The following is a 15454-nucleotide window of genomic DNA, read 5'->3' as shown; positions in this document are numbered from 1 at the left end:
AATTAAACCAAAAGCCAAATCATTCACAAATACCATGTACCTTAGCATGTTATTTTCAAGCCAAATCTAATGTTATTGCAGAAAAATACTTTAGCCATGTTTCCTTTAAAGCCTACATGTTTTAAAAAAGAAGGAAAGTTTGTAGGACCTCTTGTTATTCTTATGCTTGAAGTGGGTAGTGGCCAACCAAGTTGCCACTGAAGCCAATGAAGCAGGACCTAGACTTGTGCTTTACATAGCTGAGGGTTTGAAATGTAATTTTTGGTTTAGTGTTCATGGATTTCTTGGGGGTCCATCCAATAATTTGAAAGAGATTTGCAATGATGGAGCAATACATGTTCACATTCAGTGTGAGCCCATACATGCTGTATTCATATTCTGGGTGAGTTCAGCTTCCTTAGACTTCAGTCTATACATGTAAAATTACTGGAGCTCCCCAGACCACTCCAGGAAATTTGACAGGGCATTAAAGTCACCATTTCATGAGAACTATAGCCTTTATTTTAATATAAACCTATATATTCCAAATTGCACATGTAGAGATATTTATCTATATATGCAAATATTTATATATTTTAAGTTCACTGTATAAATGTCTTGTAGATACTGTCTTGAGTAGAGTGTTAAAAGTCTTGGGGAATATAACTGTATCCTGCTGTGTCAGCAGACAAAACATTGCAAGCACATTTGTACTATTCTAAATAGAATTTAAAATGAAAAATCTTCTGTAGGTGATCTCAACAAGAGAGCAGCAGAAGGAAGTTGGCAGGATGTCCTTAAAAGTCTTAATTTCCTGGGGGGGAGAAGAGGCAAAGGTAAAACCTGAAGGCTAGCAGATCCCAAATGGAGGTATCACTACCACCCTTGACCTATCTAAAAATAAATTCCCTTCACTAATATTCCTAATTCACAGCAGGCAAACCTGAAGTTGCACAAAACCCACTTACCTTTCTGTGCTAACACTACACTGGTTTTGCATCTGCTTTGCATAGAGTTCAATGCCAGGAAAAGCCACAGGAAAATTAACTCTTGTCCCAGCTTGTCTGATGCTCTCTGTTAACAGGGAAAGCTTACTATTCATCCCCAGGCTGGAGCTGAATTTTACATGTCCTGCCCCCCAGCCCACAACTGCTGACAGGTGAGGAATACTCCTATGTTCTCAAAGTGAAAATGTCACTGAATTCATTGTATCATGTTTAGGAACAGGCAAATCTGAGTACTGTAAATGTGAGGTTGTACTTGGCCTAGTGCTCGATGTCATAAGGGAGGCATCTTGGAGTAAGGAGCTGGTGTTGCCCTCAATGTTCCATATCCATGGAGGATCCAGAAGACAGGGACTGGAATATTTTATTGCCATTATGAAGAAATCTTTGAATTGAAAATATGCTTTAACTTAGCAAAAGTATGTAGCTGCAGCACACTGAAGGGTTCTGGGATCTGAGAGTGCACATCATCTTTGCACATGTTCAGAATTCTCTGTGCAAATTACACCAAAGATCACTAAAATTAAGATGGTAAGTCAGAGAAAAAAACTTCCACAGAATCAAAGAGATTTTCCATCACTTGTGCTGACTATCACCAGCAGTGAATGGGCTGGCACTTAATGTTCTTGATCAGCTCATTTATTTGATCTTGTTTTCAAACCACTCCACAATGAGCACAAGAAGTTATTTCTAAATTAAATGCAAATATAGGAACAAGCAGTTTCATAATAGATATTTATAAACAAATTCTGTGCACAAGAAAAGCAGCTTTGCATTCTGCTTTTTCCAGAATTCTAACAATTCATTTCCCTCCACATGACATGCAAAAGGATTGTTTGCACATTTTGCTGAGATCCTATGGAGATAAGGCAACACTAGCTGTCATCAGGACCTGAAGTTTTCATGGAGAAGGTTCTGCCAACAGCAGCTGCACTCCGGATACTCTTCTGATCCCAGATGTGGCTGTGTGGGTTCAGGGTTTCCCACATCCCAAGCTTGTGGTTTTACCACCAGGCTACTTGTTCTTTGAAAGCAAGTCTGACTTTTGGGTTTTACATCTGCTCATGTGAGGCAGCCTAATTAACAACCCTGATTTGCGAGATGATCTCATGGTACTCTGTCACATGGAATTTTGTGAGGGTTTTTTTTGTGTTTTGTTGTTGTTGTTTTGTGGCAGTTTTTTGGGGTTTTTTGTTGTTTTTTTTTTTTGTTGTTGTTTGTTTGTTTGTTTTTTGTTTTTGTTTGTTTGTTTTTTTAATTGTGGCTGTTGGGAAACAACCTAATAACATTTAATGCAAAAATTACTAGGTTACTGACACCTAAATTTGTGGGAGAGGTGAAATGGAGATCATAAAAAGTTTCCTATCCCTTGAAATGTCCAAGGACAGGTTGGATAGGGCTTGGAGCAACCTGGGATAGTGAAAGGTGTCTCTGCCCATAGCAGGGGGTGGGACGGGATGATCTTTAAGGTCCCTTCCAACTCAGGCCATTCTGTGAGTCTGTATTTCAGTTACACGGGAGTTATGGCTTTAGCCTTTTAATAAGAAATGATGGTTTACTACGCATCTGTTAACTTGTTTCAAACTCTGTTTATTAACTTTTATTCAGAGCTAAAAATCAAACCTTGCATTTTATTTTGAAAGCTGACCAGCTTTATTTGGTTGGTAAGTGTTGCAGCAGTTCCACAAAGCTTCTGCTGACATTTCCATGATGGATCAAATTGCTCTTTATGTGTAACCAGGCACTGCCTGTCTGGGCAGTCCACATGTCCCCTCAGATGAGCCTGTCCTGAGCCTTATGGTGGCTCTTGTGCCTCTTCCCCCCCAGGTCCCCATGGGCAGTGCGGGAAGGGGGAAACGGTGTGGAAATGCTGGAATTGTGCACATTTCCCTTCACCGCCCTCGAGCACGAGCTTCCCGGACAGACTCTTCCCAAATGTCTCCTCCAAGCCTCTCTCCAGCCCCAAACACGCATCTTCTGGCCCCATGGAATCCCATGATGGATGGGACCTCAGTGGGGCATCTGGTGCCACCTCCCTGCTCCAGCAGGGCCATCCCAGAGCACAGGGCACACAACTGTGTCCCGATGACTCTGGAATACCCCCAGTGAAGGAAATTCCCAGCCTCTCTGGGCAATCTGTGGAAGTCGTTCCTCCTCCTGTCCAGGTGAACCTCCTGGGATCAGTGTCCCTGCCCGTTCCTCTGGTGCCATCGCTGGAGAGGAGGCCCCGCTGGAGCCTGGGCCCTGCTCAGAGCCCTCCTTGCAGAGAGGGACACCCAGGGCTGAGGGCCCCTCTCGAGGCTGGACAGCCCCAGCTCCCTCAGCCTTTCCGGTCCCTAAATCATCTCCGCAGCCTCCGCTCCAGGAGCTCCCTGTATCCCTCATCCCGAGGATCCCAGGACTGCACACGGCAGTGGCCAGGCGCGGTCCCGAACCCGTGCCTCACCTCTCGGCAGCGGGAGGGCGGTGCCGGCGCTGCCGCAAGGGGCGCTGGAGCGCCGAGCGCATCGATCGCGGCCGTCCATCCGTGCATCGGTGCTCGGCTCCCTGGGCAGCGCCCGCCCAGCCCTGCTCGTCCCCCGCCATTTCGCACCGGGACGGGAAGGGAAGGGAGCTGGAGCGGGAAGGGAAAGGAGAGGAAGGGACGCGACGCGGGCACGGCGGGTGCCGGGAGCTCACGCGGCACAGCCAGCCAGGTACTGCCTATCCTCACCCCGCCGAGCTGGGGCGACCCTTTTCCTTCTTTCCTTCCTTGCCCGCCTCCCCTCCGAGGTGGGAAGTGCAGCCGGCGCCCCCTTTCTCCCCCGTCGCCGTTGCCTCTCCCGTCCCCTTTCCCTCTCCTGTCCTGCAGCTCTCGCCGGCATCCCCCGGAGCCGCATTCCCGTTCCTTCCCGGCGGGAGGGGACAGGTGGCCAACGCCCTGCGGGACTCGGCGCTCGCCTGAGACATCCCCCACCCCTTCCTGAGCCCTCATGGATTTTTTTTCCTCCCCTTCACTCCTTCTCGCAAATCCTTAAACCCGGAAAGTTGGGGCGGCGCGGGCGCGGCGCTGGCGGGGGCAGAGGGAGCCGGGGCGGGGCGGGCGATGCCCCGGAGCCGCGGGGGTCCCGCAGGCACGGCTCGCCCCGCAATTAAAATTTAATAAAACCCACCCTAAACTGTGCAGGGGAAGCCACCGGGAGAAGCCGTGCTCGCCGTGTCTCCTGTCCGGGCACGAGAGACCCGTTCCCGGCTGTAAGCTTCATCCCGAGGGGAGCTGGGACGCTCCGGGAAACCCGGGCGGGCTCCGCCAGGCACCTGGAGGAATCAGCGGGGAACTAAATCCCTACATGGATTAATTCCCTGCACGAAATACTCATTTTTCTTTTCCCGGAATTCAGTGCCTTTTAAATTTATTTACTGGGGTTCGTTGTTGGGGTTTTTTTTTGTGTATTGTTTTTGGGGGTTTTTTTACTTATTTCTTTTAATCTCGGTGTGACCGCTGCCCACTCTTAATATTATTCCCTGTGCGTGTAATATTTGAGGAACAGCATTCCCTCATCTCTTTTTGTCTTGTTTTGCAGGAAGGGAGCTGCTTCCCGGTAATAGAGGATCCTGACGCTGAATGAGAAGGCACCGGCGGCATCCTCGTTAGTGGGAGCCCAGCTCTGCTTAATGTTGGTTTCTTTGTCATCAGGTCTGCTAAAAAATGACAGAGTATAAACTTGTGGTGGTTGGAGCTGGTGGCGTAGGCAAGAGCGCCTTGACAATACAGCTAATCCAGAATCACTTTGTGGATGAATATGATCCCACAATAGAGGTAAACACTTCCATCTCATACTTTTTCTGAGGGGAGATTATCAGTGAATAATGGTGCTTGTTTCCTTTTGCATACTTACCACAAGGACAGGGCTTTATAGTAAAAAGAGCTCAGAGATAATCTTCTGCGTTGGAGACAGAATTGTGCTTCTTGATCTAGCAGTGGAACAACAGCTGCAGTAACAAATTACCAGTTTTGATCAATTAAAAGCATGGTGTTAATTGTCATGTATTCTTGGGCAGTGTGGATGCTGGTGTTTAGGATCTTCATGACAAAATATTTGCAAACTCACTTGAAAACACTTGGTGAAACCCTTCATAGCTTTGTGCAGCCTCTTAAATGGGATGTTTTTCTTTATATAAGAAGGAGGCAGTGTGGATGCTGGTGTTTAGGATGACAAAATATTTTCATGACAAAATATTTGCAAACTCACTTGAAAACACTTGGTGAAACCCTTCATAGCTTTGTGCAGCCTCTTAAATGGGATGTTTTTCTTTATATAAGAAGGAAAATTTGTGGTTGTGAGACGTGTGTGCCAGTCTTTCTCAGCTCCTATCGGGGATCTGTTTCACGCAGGGAGAAATGAGTCCTAGGATGTTGCAGTGAATGAAGCAAAAATTGGAGCCTGTTTTGTTTTGGTTTTTTTTTCTCTCTTTAAACACACCAGTACGAGTTTCCCTATCTAGAGAAGATGTTTTAAGATAGCTTCTGAAATGGGTTGTTTGAAATGCATTGCTCAGTACCTCAGAGTTTGAAACTGTATATAAAAGTTGTGCTGTTTTAAAGCTTTATAATAAGCAGGCAAGCTCTGTCTTGTAAATACAAGAAAAATACTGGTGTTGTCTAAAATCTCCTGTGGATCGTTGCATTTAACAACCTCAGACTCTATAAAAGGCAAAATTACACCATAACTTAACTCAGGTTTTTATGTTTGGAGCACTGAAGCTCTGCATCTCATGACTTCATTTATATGTTTATCCAGCAAGGAACTTGCAGGCTCACTTGAAGGAATCACAAGGGTTTAAATCTGGGCTTAAAATGGAGACTTGGGAAGTGTGTAGGTAGTGATTTTCAGGGATAAGCAGGAGGAGCCAGTGCCCTGAGGTAGCACAAATTTAGTGAGGGCCTGAACCCAAACAGAGATTTGTTGACTTGAGGTTCTTTCCATTTGTCGTCTTTTCTGTCTCTTGCATGGCCGAGTAACACCTTGCTTGCAGACGGTTTTGTGACTAGGCCTGTGCAGAAAACTTTGTACTCCAGCAGAGCAGCTCTTTTTTAAAGAAAGTCTTAAAACAACAACCCCAGACACTCTCTAAAATCACACAAACTTGCTGAGAGGAACCAGCCAAATGGGATTTTACTTTTTCCTGCAAAAACACATTTGGTGGCTGTTGGTCTTTGATGATTTTTCATAATTACCTGAGTTTCTCTTAGGTTAGAGGTGTGTTTAAGCACTGCAGAAAGTGCTATGCAGGTTCCATCTTATAAGTTGTCGCTGTGTAAACAGTTTAGGAACACAGAAACTTAAATGCCAGTATTCCTGGAGCTCTTGAGGGAATTTGCTATCCCTCCAGCAGAGTGATTTGAAGGACATTAACTACATTTTTAATGTAAAATAATAAAATGGAAGTACAGTTCCTTATAGAATGAACCTGAAAATCCCAGAACTGTATCTTTCATTCATGGAATCATAGGCTGGTTTGGGTTTGAGGAACCTTAAAGATCATTTTGTTCTCATGGGCCAGGGACACCTTCTACAAGACCAGGATGCTTGAAGCCCTGTCCAACCTGGCCGTGGCCATTTCCATGGATGGGGCAAATTCAGTGCTGTGGTCCAAAATCCATGTCTTCTTTAAGAATTACACCAAAAATTAACTGGTAATTAAGCAACCCAATAGGTTTTGCCAGCAGTCACATGCAGCAACATTAATTTCTGCTCCTTTTACACATTCTTGTCTACTAGATCCTGTTCTTATCTTGTAAATTCTGAGGCCTCGGGGATGGAAACTGTATCTTCCTCCTCCTGGTAACTGGCCTTGTATGTGCTCACGCGTGGGTAAGCAGTAATTCATTGCCAACAAGGGCAGGCTGTGATTTGGAGTGGGAAACAAAAATAAAAATTGGGTTTAAATGGTCCAGTTCATGCTTGGGCAGAATCCACTTGGTTAAGAAGGGTTGGTGATGTGCTTCCTGTGTAGGTGTAGTTGTGATGCTAATCAAAGAACAGTGGCTGTGGAGTGGGTTTTAGGCAGTATGAGGACATAAGGTTAAAATTGCCTTGACTGGTAAATAATTAGGATAGTTCAGTGGTGTCACTACTGTTGTTTGCCACTTAGTACTGTTTGTTTCATTGCCATGCAGCAGAATGCTTCTTTTTCCTGCAGATAATCATGCTAAATAATTTGGGGTAAGATAGAGGAGGTAGTTCAGTGTTTGTTGTCCATGGTATATTTCATAACTACACAGTTAGTGAATAATTCTAAATATTTGCTATGATTAACAGAATGAAACTCCACACTTCTAAAATTCTCATGTTATGAAGACATAATATGGTGGAGCAGAGGAAAAAACACACTAATTACTTAATCACAGGTGCCTTTATAATGTTAATTTTGCTGCTGCTATCACAGGCGCCTTTATAATGTTAATTTTGCTGCTGCTTTTTGGTGGAGTAAACCTAATGATTCAACAGATAACCTGATTGGAAAACGTCAAGTTTCAGGGTCTGCTTGAGTGTTTTATTACTTAAATCTGAGCACAGCAGATGGCGGGGCAGGGGGAGGACTGAAAATGAGTGTTTGGGTGACTGCAGTTGTTCAGATATCAATGCTTTATGTGTGTTTCGCAGTCCAGTGCTTTATTTGAAGGAGATGTCTGAGCAAGGATTTATAGCCAAGTAATTTTAAGTGTTTTATTTTAAATTAAATGGGTAGTAACCGTTGTAAATCTGGTCTGAGCAGTTGGGGCAGTGCCCTCTACTGGCGGAGGCTGAGTAAATATTACTTGTGTTCACTTTACTTTAATTTTTTAGCTTTTTTACATTTTCAGGACATTTCAGCCCTAAATTTGTGTTGTCTTTAAAACGTTCCAGAGTAAGAGCAGCTTTCCTAGCTGCTTGTCAGAGGTTTGGAAATTGGATTAACCAAATCCCTCGGCTGATTTAGGAATACTGATATTTAAGTCCGTGTTCTTAAATGGCCTGTGCCCTTGTGAAACAAGCACCAGTATTTAGTAATAGCTTGGTCTCAGGAGCTGTGATTTTTAGCATTAAATCTCCAGTATAATGGAGTTTTGTGGAGTAATAATTACTTGCCTAGATGGGATTTATCAAGCACTGGGAGTTTTTTAGCTAAATTCCATATGTAATGTAAAGCTGAGATTTCATATCATTTTGTTATCAGTGCTCATGAGCATACGGAATTATTACTCCTTTAACATAATTCTTGCTGGTTTTTATGGCATGTGAAAGACCAATAAAAGCAGTTTATGTGATCAATGAAATTTTTTAAAGTTACGTACTGTATGCTTGGGACAATTGGAATTTCACATTTGAAGCTGGGTAGGAATCAGGAATTAATCTTCTAGTTCGCATAATTTCTAGTTTGCATTTTGTTTTTACTTAATAGTGTCAAATGTGAATTTCAGTTTTGATGTTTTGCAAGGGGGAGGGGAAAAAGGCCAAAAATAAAAATATTTATTATTTCACTCATCTGGAAATCATAAGCTTCAATTTTCTCTCCCACATCTTTATTTTCCTTCTGCTTCAAATCCAATCATAAGGTAGTCACTAAGATTTTCTCCCCAGAAGTGGCAAAGCAACACAGCACCTCAAAATAGTAATTTTTGTATCTGTGCTCTTTTTGCTGGTGCGTCTTTGCTGCTACTGCCAACATGTTAGGCAGTTCTTAAAAGCAATTTTCTTTGCTCTTAAAAATTATTTTCTTTGATGAAAATTACTTACAGCTTTTGTTTAGTGTTCATTTGAGGGGAATTTCTTTCCCTTTGAAGTCCTTAAGATGGAAAGCAATAGTACAGGCTTTTCAAGAACTGCTTTTCATATTTTTGAACTAGCAGTCAAATTGTAAGAAGAAAATGCAAGCTTTGTAAATATGTCTGGTATAATGATAGAATTTCTGCTAGAACTGTGGTAAAGGTATCCTAGGACATGGGGGATCTGCTCTTGAATGGAAGTGTTGGAATGAAGATGCATCCTTAGGTTTGGGGGTTTTTTTTGTAATTTTTTCCTTTTAAGCAGCAAGACAGAATATTAATTATATTTTAAAACACATTGGAGCTTATGTGTTTCTCAGCGTTATCAATATTTAAACATGGCTTTAAAGTTTCTGAAGTAACTTCCCCACTTATTGCCTGAACACTGAATTTCCACTTCTGTGAAATAAATAGTCCTAAATAATGTTGGAGGCAAGATTCTATCTTTAAGGTAAACAGTAGGTATTGTTTTATCTGATATTGTGAGCCTGGATGACATTTAACAGTAAATGTGAGGTTACAGACTTGGTTTGGTTTAAAATACTGGTTATTTACAATTATCTCCTGCTTGTTTCTTAGCATGAGCAACAGGAAAGAACAGAGTCTTTTGTAAAATTACAAATTAATAGAAATTGCCTAAGAGTAGGTGTGCTGTGCATTCAAATGGGTAAAGGAAGGAAGGTTGTTCTGAATTCACCTTGCAGCTGGCTAGAACTGCAATTTTAATTCTTTAATTCCCTTCCCAGTAGCTTAGGTTCACTCCTGTACAGTGTCAGAACAGCAGCAATGCTGCGTTAATCTCGAGCCAAGGAAGCTGAAAGGTGACAGCAGGAGCTGGTGTTCATACCTGGTATTTGTTGCAAGAGCTGCTCACTGGGAATAATTCATGGTGCTGGTTGGTGACACCTTTTCCAAGCTCATTGCCTTGGCTTTATTTCAAGCACAGAGGTGTTTACAGAAATTATTGGGCATGTAATGCTCACCTTCTTACTGTGAAGACTGTGTACTCATAGAGGCCTGGCACCTAAACAGAGATGTAATAAAATCTAATAGCTGGTGGGACTTTGTAGCCACTTCAGTCAGTGACCTGAAAGCTTTGATTTAGTAGCATTGAAACAATTTGTTCTGACATCTCTGTGAACCAGCCCATCAGGGTTTTAATATGGCTCTGTTGGTCTGTCCTGGCTGAAAAGCTTCAATTTCAAATATATCAGACCAACCTTGGTAACTTAACAAGAGATATCATTATACACACCTGCTCAGGCATACAAAACAGATTTTCTGTCCCAAACACTGAAGGCTTTTTATTCTTCTCTTCCTTTTCAGTGGCAAAGATTTTTGGAGTTGTCTTACTTGTGTATTCTTTCTGGTTTATTATTTTGTGCATTCTTGTAGCATAGAATATGGGACAAATTGTGGTTGAAATAACAAAATTAGTAGATTTTATTTAAATTAAAATAAAATAAAGTTTTATATAAATTAGCAAGCTTTAGCACAGTCAAACCTTTTCAGTCACTCTTATTCCTGGTAAATAATTTGATTGTCTCTAGATTTACTGATGTTCAAAACCGTACCTGTTTGTGGTTAACCAAGGTGTATTTTTTCCCTAGGATTCCTACAGGAAGCAAGTAGTAATTGATGGAGAAACTTGTCTCTTGGATATTCTTGATACAGCAGGTCAAGAAGAATACAGTGCAATGAGGGACCAATATATGAGAACAGGGGAAGGCTTCCTCTGTGTGTTTGCCATAAACAATACAAAGTCTTTTGAAGATATTCACCATTATAGGTGTGTATATGAAGAGATAATCCACCAGCTCTTGTTATTAGGTGGGAAGGGGGCTTGTTCTTCCTCTGGATAATACAGTGATCTCTCATCAAATAGGGAAAATCTGAAAATTAACAATATTGCAGCTTATTTGTGCATCTGTTCTCTGGAATTTTGGGTAGTCTGAAAATCTGCCTCGCTCATAAATTAGATGTAAATTATTGTGACTTAGTATTCTGAGTCAAGACTTACCCAAAGATAAATTCTGTCCATTCCATTGATGGAATTGTTTGCTAAGATGGAAAAACTGAAGCTATTGTAATTGTACAGATGGTAATGACAATTGCTGGTTTTGTTTGGGGCTGGAGGGGGAAATACCTGGGGATTGTTGTGAGAAGAATAACCTGTGTGAGCCCTGATGCCTGAGGAGGACAAACACACAAAACCAAAGCTCCAAAATGACAGTAAAAACCAACTTGTTACAAATTTCCTCATATTATCATCTTTGAAATAATTAGTTGAGAATTCCAACTCATGCTGTCTTTGTCAACTACACTGATTTGGAAATAGAAGCAGTCTCTGGTGATTCCATAGCAGACCATTTATAACTCAGTACCTTACTGTTATCCCTGAATTCTCCCTATTAGAAGCCCATGCAATTCCCACCAAAGATCACCGAGTTCATCAGCCTAAGGTTAGTCCCAAACACATGTTAGTCTATCCACAGTTAGGTAGTAGTAATAATAATAATAGTAATACCACAAATGGGTTTCCTGTGGGTTTAGAGGAGGAAGGGAAAAAGGCAAGAAAGATGTTGGTGTAAGGGGAAGAAGGAGCATAGAGGTTTTCATGAGGAATTTTTGTTTTTAAAGAGTTGCAGATTTGCATAAGAAGACCATCACAGTTTATTTCAAAGAGTGTTGGGAGTTGAGTGCTGGAAATTCTTCTGTCCGTTGACAGACCTGTGGGTGACCTTCTAGGCGTGAAGCTGATTGATCATAAAGAGCTGGAAACAGTGTCTGTTTTAATTAGGGAACACACTGCTAGATTATTTGGGAAGGCAGAAGTAATGAAATTAATGATTTTTCTTCGAGATTCCTCACAAGTACATCTAACATCCTTGAAGATGCTTTCTAACTAGTGCTTGAAGGCACTCTTACTAAATACCTCCCTGTAGAGAGCCAGACTAGTGGTCTTCAGATTTGTAAACCCCCTAAGTGCAGATTTTTTAATGCTGTCTTTACTTAAACAACAAAACAGAATCACAGCCTCCCCCCAAAATCAAGACAGGAGACACAGAGCTTTTGGCAGTTTTTTGGCAAATGAATGGAGTATTATTAATATGAGAGGTAAGTAGTAAGATTAATACCAGAGCTTGTTAAGCTTATTCTGATACTAGCTGCTACAAAGCTAAAAAAATATTTTAAAAAGCCAGTGTAATGATGGTAACCTCTATAGTAGTTTGTAAAATGTCAGGCTGTCGGTTGGTTCGTTGGTTTGTTTTTATTTAGTAAGATGCTAAACTTGATGATGAGAGGATTGGTCAGTTTATTGTTTAATGGCTTCCAACAGTGCATGTGCAGTAGATTAACATAAAGAATGATGTTCTGTTAATTTAATGTTTCAACTGTTTTAAAATCTACTGTATAAACTATTAATACTTGTTAAATGCAATCTTCTCTTCTTTGTTTTTAGGGAACAAATAAAGAGAGTTAAAGACTCAGAAGATGTCCCAATGGTGCTAGTAGGCAACAAATGCGATTTGCCTTCCAGAACAGTAGACACAAAACAAGCTCAGGATTTAGCAAGAAGTTATGGAATTCCTTTCATTGAAACATCAGCAAAGACAAGACAGGTAAAGCTCAAAACTTCCCAGATGCAAAGGCAGAGCTTTCATCGGAATTACCATAATGTTAATTATTCCAGGCATTGACATTTGCTTAGTCATATAAATGGATGCATTTCTGCAGATTGGAACTCCTTGGGGTGTTTCTTCTTTCTGTCAACTTGCTTATAATTGATAATTGCTTATGGATGAGTGATTGATTGGCTTCAAGTGGGCAGACTCTTGAGCGAGACCTGGCCTGCTGTTACTCTCTTCTGTCGGGTGTTTGCAGCATTCTTGACTTTGTGAGAAGTTTTAATAGAATAGCAATACTTTTATTTTAATAGAAAAGCACTTCTGCTAAGAGGTGAAATGCTTTTTTTTCCCTCAGCAAGAGGGTTAAACAGACGAGCGGCTAATTAGTTTAGTCTGATTTGTTTTCATTATAACAAAATAATTTTTCCTTGAGGCATCGATTCTCTAATTAGGGGGACATGCTTGATACACCTAAGAAATTGACCTTAAGGCTATTTCTGAAGTTCCTGAATTAGTTGTTTGTGTAAAATTATACTTTTTCTAAGACTTTAGAGCTCACTCTTAATTTATTGCAGCTCACTGGTCCTTTCAGTGCCTCTCTTGGGCTGTGTGAGGGCACAGGTGACAGAGTGGCACACCTGAGCTTTCAGGAGAAGAGAAACTATGGATAGAGGTGGAACTGGTTCAGTCCTTCTCGAAGAAAGCAATCTTGAAAAATGCTGGTTGGTGGTTTCTCTTTAAAGAGCAAAGATTTTAATGTTAGTACAAATTAGAACAGGCCTGAGTGGCTCCTATTCTGCATAATCAGGAGTGTTATGTGCAGGTTGTGAATCAAATTCAGGCGGTAAGTAAGGGCAGAATGCTACAGTTGGAGTAACTGCTCAGAATTTCTGAAGAGATCCAGTTAAATCACCTGGCAGAATTTCCTCATAGCTTGTAAGGCATGTTTGGATCTGAGAAATGAATATTTTACTAGTGCAAATTTGCTCCACCAACCCAAGTTTTTGACAAGTTGAAACCTGGGCTAATTATTGAAACTTCACAAAGCAATCTTAACTTCTGGCAACAAAGAAAGTCTCTGTTGGGTAGGATTTAAAAAAAAAAATCAAAGCAGAATTACCAAACTTGAATGACTGAGAATAAATTAGGCCACACAATTGTCCTGAAGAAGGGGGGCATACAAGTGGACTGAATAATGACAGTGGCTTTGTTTGGAAGGTGCTGTATTAGTGGCTGTCACGGAGATAGGAGGGTGAAAAAATAATTCTGAAATTACATTTTAGGTTTGAAACAATAGAAGTGCTACACCAACATCTAGGTTTTACTTTGTTCAGTCTGTTTTACTGAACAAATACTCCTTTTGCATAGCCACTTCTATTAAAAAGGATATTTGAAAACAAAGATGCCCAGTAGAACCTGTTGGATTTGAAAAGATGGCACCACTAGGGATGGCTGCTGATTCTTTCCCAGTGCTGTTCAGAGCTCGTTGTGCTATGAAATTCCTTCATAGGATGCCATGTAAATAAAATATTTTTGAGAAGAAAAAAGGGCATTGGAGAAAGAACTAGCATTTAGTTATAAAAAGAGGATCTAAATGTTAGTGTATGTGATTGTATATACATGTGTGTGTATATGCATAGAATGATTTTTCAGTTGCACTGTCATATATACAAATATGTGTATGTGTATAGATATATAAATACATACAGACATACACACACCTTCTTCAAAAGTAATTTTAAATTAGGGGAGTCAAACCATTTTGGGAGCTGCATAGGCCTGTGGGCTGTAGTTTTATTCACTTTGTCTAAAAGTCAATACATTAATAAAAACTCTGTCCTCTCTGTCCTCATGGAGACCTTCCAAATATGAACAGGTGCAGCTGGTGGTCTTCTGGAGTCTGTGGAAACTCTGCCATGAATCTTTCAAAGTAGGAACCTTCTTTTCCATTCCTGTCCTTACCTTCCACCACATGGAAACAACATCACTAATGCTCTGCTGAAAGGCACCACTTTCTTGCCTCTGCCCTTTACTATGCCCAGTTCTTCTGGAGCTCAGAGGGAATCAGAAATGTTTCTGCAGAAGGAAGGTGGAAATGGGAGGGAGTTGTCAGAGTAGACTTTTTTGATTGCCAAGACACTTTTAAAAAAGTGTGAGCATCCATGCTCATGCAGGATGATGTCTCACTTCAACTAAGTTTTTAAGATTTTAAAAAAATTCATAAGCAAGGACAGAAAATAGATGAATATTGAAATGAAGTACAGAAATAAGTTGTTCTAGAAGTTAGTGTGTTTGGGTTCTGACTGAGAATAAAGATGTGAACTTCAACTCACAACAAGAAGATGGTGTTTTAAGCCAAATCCCTCCCTGAATTTTCAAACAAATCATTGAATTAATCAGAGAATTCTTGCCTTAGTGGACCCTACAACTTGGGTATAAGGCTGCAGATTATTAATATTTTCACTTGGACCACTGACTGAAATCAATATAATGTAATTTATGAAAACAAGTGGTAGTCCTGTTTCTGAAAGTAAGCAAGTGGCAGTACTGGTAGTTTTGTAAGGCCGTGAGCCTTACTCATCCTTTCACAGTTCTTATGGAGAAAGAAATGAATGGCTTAGGTTTATTTTGATTGCTGATTTGCTTTTCTCTGTTTGACATAAGCTTTATATTCAGGTTCTTCCCTGTCTATGTGAGCAAGTAGTTCCCAATATTATCCATAGTATCAATGAGAGATGAGGGACAAACTTGATTTATCCCTGCCAAAGCTACACCTGCCATTTTTTATTTAGCTTCTCCATGCCTGGGAGTTACACAGGGTAAAGCTGTGAGGCCAAACCACACCTCAGTGTGGTTTGACTGTAGGGCTTTGTTTCCCTTGGAATATTTCAGCTTTCCTGCTGGTATTGGATTCACAGGGAAGGCAGATGATTGAGCATTATTGCAAGCGTAATAAAGGTTTTCCCAAAGATTGAGGTCTCATTATTTAGAATACATGCTTAAATGTACTTTTAAAGTGTATAATGAAGAAGTTGACCTAAATCACCAGAATA

The 15454-nt window shown here is 41.0% G+C and overlaps 1 protein-coding gene across 3 annotated transcripts in view; it reads left to right on the top strand.

Annotated features, from left to right (window-relative positions):
• The first annotated feature begins 2627 nt into the window (after positions 1-2627).
• The window catches only part of KRAS (KRAS proto-oncogene, GTPase), a 26225-nt gene continuing 13398 nt past the window's right edge, over positions 2628-15454 (top strand). The window contains exons 1-5 of one of the 3 annotated variants that reach the window (XM_039707878.1): positions 3530-3679; positions 4547-4564; positions 4660-4782; positions 10383-10561; positions 12236-12395. In XM_039707878.1, coding sequence (XP_039563812.1) covers positions 4672-4782; positions 10383-10561; positions 12236-12395 — 450 coding nt within the window. In that variant the 5' untranslated portion in view covers positions 3530-3679; positions 4547-4564; positions 4660-4671. Of the gene's footprint in view, positions 3680-4546; positions 4783-10382; positions 10562-12235; positions 12396-15454 lie in introns of those variants that run through there. The other 2 variants (XM_039707880.1, XM_039707877.1) reach the window with 2 other exon arrangements.

This window comes from Passer montanus, unplaced genomic scaffold (genome assembly GCF_014805655.1).
Source record: "Passer montanus isolate IOZ18808 unplaced genomic scaffold, ASM1480565v1 scaffold20, whole genome shotgun sequence".
Taxonomy (NCBI): domain Eukaryota; kingdom Metazoa; phylum Chordata; class Aves; order Passeriformes; family Passeridae; genus Passer; species Passer montanus.
The sequence above is the reverse complement of the archived record's forward strand: the minus strand, read 5'-3'. Positions and strand labels throughout refer to the sequence as shown.